We start from the raw sequence: 9,921 nt of genomic DNA on the forward strand, positions 1-9,921 counted from the left end.
GAAGCCCCATTAAATGCAATGGAGGTGTTTTATAGCATCTAGAGCAGCGTTTGAAATGCTGTAAGAATCTTTCTTCCAGCATTTCACAATAATTCACTTGTCCTTCATTTGCCGTTTGTGGAGTTAAGGAATCCTATATCAATATTATGTCATATCTATAAAACATTTATATTGGAAACAATGGTGCAAATGTAGGTCTTATTCACACGACTGTATTTGCGCACGCCATATGCAGTGAACAGAACCCATATATTTCAATAGGTTGGTTCACAAGGGCGTATTTTATAAGCACAATTCCGTGGCGCATGCTCTTGTTTCCTATGCATCTGCACAGGGAAATAAATAAAATGGCACTAAAGACACTAATTGGCCATTGCAATGGCTGGGACCGTCGTCGCGTGTTTTTTGGTGTGCTCAAAAAAACAAGACAGAAGCGCATACAAAAACGCAACACCCAATGCACAAATACCTGCGTTAATGGCCATTATGAATCCGGCCTTCGTGAATCTGAAAGCAGTGCAAATGCGCTTCATGTGTATATGCCATTTGGCTACCATTTTTCTCACAGTGGTGTTTAAAGGGGTTATCGACCCAATCTATTTATCCCACTTCTGGAAACCCCAGGGATCACAGGAACAGCACATCCCGAGTCTGCAGGGTGAATGACGGGGAAGCGTGCATGCGTGATCAGACTTCATGTTCCAATCACTTCTTTATGGCTGATGAAGATAGCCAAGCTCCAAAGAGGTGCAAGTGCATCGCTGCTCCATTCACTTGATGGACTCCAGATGAGCCGTTCTTGTTAACCCTGTGGCTCCCAGCGGTTAGACCCTCAGCAATTACATTTGTCACCTATTCTACAGATAGGTGATGCATAACTTTTGGTGGGATAACCCCTTTAATACAGGATTAGGCTTCATGCTCTAAACCATATTTGCGATCTGTATAACACGGAACCCATGATACGACATCCAATACTGAACAGATTTGCTAGCAGCGCAGCACATGCTGTTTTTGGCAGGATGCTTTGCAAAAATGAATTGTTTTCCATATAACAGTCACACATTGGAGACGTCTATTAATTCTTTATATCAGAGTTTAATTTTCATTATTACACGGCATCAGTTAATACTTAACTGTGACTAAAGGCTAGATAAGCCCATGGCTTATACCACTTACGTAACATGTCTTCACTGTACATTTACATCCAATCAGTTGCTGGAAGCACTATGCCTAGTCTAATAGCAGCATTGTCCTATCAAACACTCTGGATTTATATTGTTTCTGTATCCCAAGAGTACACCAAAAATATACACATTATCATACATTAGTGTCAATGCATACAATCCCGACGACAATAGGTACAGAAAATAGGTTTAAACAATGAAAAGCCAAGTTAGCTCTACAAATATAAATATGAACAAATAAATATATAACTTTCAGGGTAACTATTATAATATAGCCTTTCTGCCTCTATGCTGCTACTGTAAGTGCTTGAAGATATCAAATCTCATAGCCGTCAAGGAATAGACTCCAGTATGCCGTCTCGCCTGCTACTGTTATCCCTGATCGTAAACATGTTGGATTGTGGACTATATATGAAGAAACTTGGTCATGTCGTTATGTACTCCTTGAAAGTGACAGTGAGACAGTTGGTAGTTACATCTGTAATAACAATATTTCCAAAAAATGGTTTGAATACACTTTGCGGCTCCTCCTTTGCACAGTCCGTTTCAGTGGGTTGGGACTCCTCGGGGGTCACTTGTTGACTCCCATTCTTGCTCAAGTCCTGGTCATTGTCACACCTGGACTTGACACAGCGTAGGTCTATGGGTTCATCCAAGTCAGAGTCAAGGAGGATTATGTCCGGCTCTTTTGGGCGTAAAGGAAAGTTCTGCAAACTCTGGTTCTCCAGTCTCTCAGAAGCACTGACACTTCGAGAAGGGGGCATTTTTTTGTTGGACTCGGACAGCTCAGACAAGCAGCGCTTTCTAGGGTTCATGTACACTATAGCTTTCGGAGAATCATTTACAGCAAACTTGCACCCATTGGACACTGGGGCCATATCTTTTTTGGTGGTGGTCAGCTGCAGTGGCTTATCACTGACAGGGTCGACACTGGAATAGGTTCTCTGGAGGCCGGCGAGAGGAACCACGCTTTTGTTCCCATACTCATTTGCTGCGCTTATCCTTATTTTAGACTCCACTCTCTTCTTCCAGTGTTCCTGTTTTTCTTCTAAGACCTTACAAGTCCTTTCACCATTGCACGATTCTAGGGTTTCCACTCTATGTCCAGAAGCAACAGCACCACAATCTTCCTCTGTGGATTTAATTTTTACTGATTGCAATCCGTTATCCATATATTTACTCATAACTATGACAATCCGTCCATTTTTATTTTTATTCTTCACAATCTTCATTTTACCCCCAATTCCATTTACTGGCACCTCCTTGGCTGGACCGGTGGAGGTGTCAACAGATGAGCTGTTCTTATCAACCCCACTTAAGGCAGATCCTGCGCCATTCTTTACGTTAACTCCAAAATCCACATACTGGCTACGATGCCATGAGGATTCCTTGCTTCTGTTGTTTTGATCAGCACAGAGTTGCAAATCCTTCCCTGACGGTTGTTGATCATACATTTTCGGGTCAGGTTGGTAATGGTGGTGCCTCTTGCTGTTCAGTTGGTAGTAATATTTCCTTTGGCTGCTGGGATGATGCTTTTCAGCATGATCATGGTCGTTGGGTTGATACGGGTGATGCTTTTTGCTGTTTAGCTGATATTGATGAGGTTGACTCTTTTTAACTGATGTTATATCCAGTTTAGGGCGGTGGTCCACAGAAGAGTCCTGAAGGCCGCTTAGAATATTAGACCTACGAGCAAAGGAGGGTATCTGCAATGGAGAAAAGAGAGTCGTTATTAACGATTTCAAGTGTATTAGCCCTAATCTGAGCAAATACTATAAATGCAGAAACTAATCAGAATTATAATACATAATCTACATATATAGGTAGGAAAGGAGGGCAATACCTCGCTTACACTGTATTGGCTGCGCTAGGCTCCGCCCTACCTGTCAGGTACAGTAGGGGGGGGCGGAGTAAAGGTGAGCCACAACAAGGCGCACGGAGATGCAGGAAGTGCTGGCAGTTAGAGCACTTGCTAGCGCTAATGAGTTAAGCTGCAAACTGCCTATATATAAGGAATTTTAGCTGCGCCAAAAGCAGGAATGAGAGCAGCGGACGGTAGGTGCTGCTGGAGAAATAGGTGCAATAGCCTGCAGAGAGGAGCTTCCTGGAAAGGTGCAATAGGCTGTGGAGGAGCAGCAGAGGCAAAAAAAACGGGCTCTGGACTGAAAAAAAACAGAGACTGGTTGCTGCCTGCGCTGCAGCCCTGAATTAGATGGAGCAACTGGATGGTGACAAGGAGCACAGAGAGCAGTGGTAAAGTCATGCTCCCGACCCCCAGACCGGTGAAAGAGACAACTCCCACCCATCGGAATCGTAAGTGAGGCCAACCTCAGTAAAAAAACACTAGTTCTGCACGCCAGTATAGTAGCAGTCATGCCATAGGAAGGGGCTAATAATACAGATACTGGCATTGTATAAATTCCAGGTGCTCAAATCCAGGTTATGGACTATGATATTTAAAGAGACAATATACTCGGATATAGGAGGCAACTTTCCTATAAGACAGAGTGGGGTGCTGATCACAGAAAGGGAAGCATTAACCCTTTCATGAACAAACTGCATTAGGTTGTGAAATTTAGATTTCTGTTCTACATGACTGATCTGTTTGCAGCATTCTAAGCACTGCTTTTCCAACTGCTGTTCTAATTTCGTGTTAAGCACAAAGTATTGATCCCATGATTTAGTTCATCGCAGCTAGAGACCGGTAAATCTACAGTAAATTGTTTTCTTGCTAATATACTATTTTTACTTTCAGTTTTCTGCTCTTAAATAAACATTACATATCTTTGTAACTCCTTCTGCTGCATCGTATCCAGAATCTGCACCACGATACCACCACAGAATGTCTCTATCTGAACAGATCCTACCGGAAAGTCATAAAAAGTTTGTACATTGAACACAGAAATATTAACTTACTGATAAAATGTGGTGCTTTGGTTTAGGGCCACGCTTTCTGTAACCCAGAATTTGCTCCTGTCTTTCCCTATATAAAAAAAAAGAAGCACATAGATGATAACTTACTTTGTATTCAAAATGCAGAAGCCTTTGTGTGTACAATGTGTAAAGTCATCGGAGAACTGATGCAACATCGTGTAAAGTCTGATGCAATCAACTTGAAAAAAAAACCTCATTATCTTTGTACACTATTACAAAGTGTAATTACAAACTTCATTCTGAAGGCAGCAAAAAGTGGGGTTCAGGTGCTAACGATTACATAGAGATGAATAGGATGAAGTGCATGCAGTTCAAGGCTTGGTAGAGTGTTCTCAAGTGTTTACATAATGTTAGTACAAACTAATAGTTTATCTTCACACCTCGATGATCGGACAAGAACAGAACACGAACGTTGTCAGGTCATTGGGCCATGTGAAGCTTCAGCCAATCAGCTCGTTCTCATCTGCTCATGGCATCCATTGTGCAGCCACAAAATGATCATTATTGGCAGCACATCTCCCTGTGTGAATGGGAATGTTCTCCCGGCAATGATAATAGTGTATTGGAGACTAACGATCACTATAAAGGGAACCTGCCACCATGGTTTTACTACCTAAAATAGAAATACTGCTTTTACTAGGTGTTGGCAAAGTGATCTTGATAGTCCAGTACCTTCCATTTTTTATCGTATGCACCGTCTGAAGTTCTGAAGATATGCAAATGAGGCGCTTTTGAGTCTGGCGCATTCACAGGCTAGAGATATATTCCCTCCCACGCTGCCTGATTGCCAGCACTCAGCTCATGCCTGCACCATGTGTTTGAGTTGCCACACACGTGCATCCGTGGATCCCCGCAGGCTTCCGTGTTCTATTGCACATGCGCGGTTTACAAGGACGCTTTGGCTTCATAGCATGACGTCACAAATTCGAGGCATCCTGCATAGCAAGTAAACAGGAGGAGTCCTCGCGATCCACAGCAGCCCAGGCACTACCTCTCAGACATACAGCGCAGGCGGTGAGATTTGCAGCAATGGCTGCAGAAATCGGAGAGGGGTTGGATATGGACAGCACAGCCCAAGGGCGTGATTTTGCATATTGTACAGTCTCACCTATGATGTAATTTGCATACCAGGCGGGAGAACTTCAGACGGTCCATACGTGATAACGGAAAGCTACTGGGCTATATAATTCACTTTGCCCACATAGTTCAGCTCTACTGCTATTTTAGATGTCGGAGTGACAGGTTCCCTTTAAAGTTGGTGTGCCAAGTTATAAACTTATCCCTCATCCACAAGATAGAGAATAACTTTATAATCATGGGGGTCTGACCGCTGGAACCTTCACTAATCTCAAGAATGAGGGTCCCAAAGGTCATCACATGAATGAAGCGACAGTTGCACTTGCACTGCTCCATTCATTTCAAGGGAGCACAAGAAACTGCAGAGTATAAGAGCTTGCCAATCACATGTGTGACCACTGCTTCACTCACCAGGGGAATTGTGGGGGGGTCCCAGAGGGCGAACTCCCACTGATCACAAAGCTATTCCCTAACTTGTGGAGAAGGGATAACTTTATAACATGGTGTAACCCGTTCAAGGATTGCTTGTCTGCAATACAGAGTGCATTGGCGTAGGGAAAGAACATTTAAATGAACGCCACTCTCGAGTGGCACTCGTAGAAAAAGTTTGTAGCAAATCAGTGCCCAGAGGGTGTGGCTAGCCCCATAAGTAGGAGGGTCTAGATGCGGCTCATAAATAATCAGGACTAGTCTTCTATGTGCGGATGCTAATAATAATAACTAACTGCACCATTTTGGCCCAAATCAATGTAGACAAATTTACTATTGATTTGGGCCAATAAGAACAGATATGAAACCTCATTCTCCACTCTTCAAAAGTGTCTAGAAAACGGGGCGGGGCCTGAATGGAATGAGATTTTTTAAACAGATTTAGGGCTTATTCAGATGAACGTATATCGCCTCGGTTTTCACACCTGGCCGAGATACGGTGTCCCTCTCTGCAGGGGGAGGAGGCTGGAAGAGCCAGGAGCAGTGCTCTGAGCTCCTACCCCCTCTCTGCCCCTCGGCACCATTTGCAATGGGAGGGACGGCATGGGGCGGAGCTATGTCTCGGAACTTAGCTCCGCACCATCCCGCCCCCTCTATTGAAAATAGCAATTACTCACCTCTCGCACGCTCCGGATCTTCCCTTCTTCGCGGCTTGATCTTCTCTCCGTCGCGTCCGGATCATCTTTCTTCGGCCCGGCGGATGTGCACGGCACGCCGGCTGCGTGCCGTGCGCATGCGCCAGCCAGGAGAGAAAAGATCCGGCCGCGACAAAGAGAAGATCAAGCTGCGAAGAAGGGAAGATCCGAAGCAGGTGAGTATATTCTGATTTTGGTCTCCCGTGGATCCGGACGGCTTCCATGGGCTTCAATAGAAGCCTGCGGGGCCGTCCCCGCGGGAGACCCGCACGAAAATAGAGCATGGTCTGGATTTTTTCATGCTCCATATTTTTTTCTAATTCCCTTTTATTGACCATCCGCGGGTATTTATCTACCTGCGGGTGGTCAATGCATTCCTATGGGATGCGGATCCGCGTGCGGGTGATCCGCTGCGGATTTTAATTATTATTTTGCCCGTGGACATGAGGCCTTATTTTCATTTCTCACCTGTTCTGAAAGGCAACCAAAAGTCGGGGGTCCAAAATATTTTCCTCCGGCTCCCAGGTGTTATACCTGAAAAGTATAATGTACCACGTTATCCAAGGTGATTTTTTTTCTTTAAAGCGATTTTTTATTAAACACAGCAAATTCTGCAGATTTTGATGGCATTTTTATAATGCGGAAATTATGCAGATTTTGGTGTGGATGATCTCATTTGAAAATCTGAACCTTTTTTTCGCTATGTGTGAATGTACCCTTAAAGGGGTTTCCAGGACTTTTACTGTTAGTGACCTATGATCAAAATAGCTCTTCAATAGTTGATCAGCAGTGGAGCCAATGCTTGAGATCTTCGCCAATCAGCTTATTGCCTGGCCTGCTGTCAGCACTGGAAGCAGATAGCACTGTCTGTATTGCAGTGGCCCAGGTTGGTACTGCAAGCACAGTTCTCACGGAAATCAATATAATTGTAATAATTGCATTACCAATCTGGGCCACTGCAATATTGACAGCGCTATCTGCTTCCAGCACTGACCGGTGAACAGCTGATTACTGGTGATCTTGAGCAGCAGACTCCTGCCAATCAATAGTAAAAGCCCCAGACAACCCATTTAAGAACTGCATTCAGCTGAGGAGACAAACAGCTGGGACTCCACACAAAAACATTGTAGCAAACCATCAGCTGATTTACTTAGCTTGCACAAAATTAACTAGACTGATTACAATGTACTAGATCTATACGGTTGCACTGATGCTGTACGTTTTATCTACTGATAGCAAGAAGAATCTTGAAAGTGGCAAGAAAAGTTGCAAAACTGCTTGATATACAATGTTTAACGTTTACTTGCATATAACCAAAACACCCCTTTAATATGCTACATGTGCCATGTCAGCGGTAAGTCACCGGCTGAGTGTTAGAGCAAGTGGAAAAGTCTAATCCAAGAGCTAAGAGGCAATAGGAAAACCGGCCCTATGCTTTTTTAGCTAGTGGCCTCCGCCGACAGATAAACATCCATAAAGCAGGCGCCCTCGGACACCCCACTGCAGCAGGGAGCAGCTGCTAAATGTCTCCGGTGTCCAATATCTCCCAGGTTTCCCAAATAAAGGCAAAGCAGGTGGAATTTGGTGCAGAATTAACCCCCTCATTTAGGAGGTTGACTCTGCACCCAAAATACAGCGCTATAAATGACATGCTGCGGATTTACATTCCGCACCACACGACAATTTCCACAGCAGATCTTTTCCAGCGAGTGTACGGGATTTATAAGCCTCATCTACTATGCTGCTACTGGAACGGCCCTATATGGACATACCCTTAGGGCTCATCCACACGGATGGAATAGGAACTACATACAACACTATTGATTTACATTGGTGTATTCAGATGGGCATTTTTTTTCGCGGACCGATTGCGTTAAAAAAAAAACTGCAGCATGTCCTATTGTCATCCATATTTCTGGACTGAAATTGCGCAATAAAGTCTGCACGATTGTGTAAAAAAAAAGAATTTTAAAAATGCAGCCAGTATGCCGTTGCATGCGTATTCACTGCGGGGTTTTTACGCATGCTCCCAGAAAATAGTGCAGAAAAAAGTTACATCAATTAAGCTTTCTTGCATTTTTTTAAATTTGCAATCGTGAAAAACGCAGTGAATATGGATGTAAAAAACGTGCATACGCATAAAAATGCATGCACACAAGCACATGCAGTGAAAGGGGTGCATTTTTTAGTGACCTAAATGGCAAAATCTGGTGTGAATACGGCCTAAAGCCGGCTTCACATGGGCAGAATTTGCGCATGCAATGTATAGAGAAAAGAACCAATTGCTCTATGTTCATCCATAGAAGTTAATGGAGGCTGCACAAATGCGCGTGCAATACGCTAGGAGATGCGCGATACGCTGCGTAATTCTGCTGGAAAAAGATCACATCTGGAACTCATTAGACTAATTAGACATTTCAATCAGTGCATCTTTGTTAGCTGTGTGCAAATGAACATGCCCTGCATGCGCAAAAAGTGTAGTAAGGTACGCCGATGCAAGTGCAAAATACCGTTTATTTCGCAAAAACGCCAACTTGCATACGCTGGTGCATGCAGATGGGGCAGAGGAGGTGATGGAGCGGAGGGGGCGATCAGCATTTGTATGGACAGATAGGAGAGGGTGCACTACATGTGTACATGTATGATGGCTGATCTCTTGTATGTTGATTGCCAAGGCAGCTAATAAGATGTCTAATAACCAGAAATAAGAGCACTAATAATAATGCACCCTGGAAGAAGCTGCAGTGACGTGGAGAGAGGAAGGCAGGGAAGACATTCCATCCTTGGCAAAAAGCGCATTCCCCTCCCCCTCCCCGAGGCCGAGATAGTGCCAGTCTGCACCCAACTCCTTCCCTGCCCATCGCCCAGTACAAGATCGGCTCACGATTTACAAGGTGGCACAGATGATATAGTAGTGCAAGAAAATAACCAGCCAGCCCCTGGATAATCCGATCGCAGCAGCGATAATATGTCTGTGGGGGATGGGGGTTAGTAAAGACGAGCACTTACTTGGAGGACCATCCTCGCCATTTCACCAGATACTCCACTCGGCCCTGCAATGAGAGAACGCACCGTGTGACTGGCAGTCGGGGGGCATCAGGGGGCACCAAGAGCGCTGCGTGCTGCTTACCTTGCGGATTCGCCTCTTCTCGATGCTTTCCACCGCGAATACATGCTCGCTGGCGGCAGGCAGCTCCATCGTCTAATCCACCGACTACCGGCACAAGCCGCTGCTAGTACTACAGAACAGCCGTCCTCTTCATCCCGGCCGCAGAATGACAGCTACGAGCCGCTCACCGCCGCTCCATGTCTGCGCGATCTGTCCCGGGGCTGCTGGAGAGCAGATCACTGACATCACGGGGGCGGGGCGTCCAGCTGTCACCGAGCGATCACAACGGGTACGGATTGGTCGGGACGTCGGCTAGACCCCGCCCACCTCAGCCAGGAGCGAGAAGATGGGGGAGGGGTGGAAGTGTTGAGCTCTCCGCCATGCAGAGCCTGACTGCAGCGGTGTATACAGCACATCTGCGGGCAGGTGTGATCCGCGCTCTGTATCACGGCCGATCGGCTGGGTAGAGATACAAAGTGCCAACCAAATG

General features: G+C 45.2%; 1 protein-coding gene across 1 annotated transcript; it reads right to left on the reverse strand.

Annotated features, from left to right (window-relative positions):
* Nucleotides 1-1,078: 1,078 nt before the first annotated feature.
* CBX4 (chromobox 4) lies at nt 1,079-9,678 on the reverse strand. Its single transcript, XM_066586531.1, has 5 exons — nt 9,453-9,678; nt 9,332-9,375; nt 6,791-6,856; nt 4,104-4,170; nt 1,079-2,893 (listed from the first exon to the last, which is right to left on the reverse strand). The coding sequence occupies exons 1-5, from the start codon at nt 9,519-9,521 to the stop codon at nt 1,613-1,615; spliced, it is 1,527 nt and encodes a 508-aa protein (XP_066442628.1). The 5' UTR covers nt 9,522-9,678; the 3' UTR covers nt 1,079-1,612.
* Between the last annotated feature and the right edge of the window lie 243 nt (nt 9,679-9,921).

Source organism: Eleutherodactylus coqui, chromosome 13, assembly GCF_035609145.1.
Source record: "Eleutherodactylus coqui strain aEleCoq1 chromosome 13, aEleCoq1.hap1, whole genome shotgun sequence".
NCBI classification, from domain to species: Eukaryota; Metazoa; Chordata; class Amphibia; order Anura; family Eleutherodactylidae; genus Eleutherodactylus; species Eleutherodactylus coqui.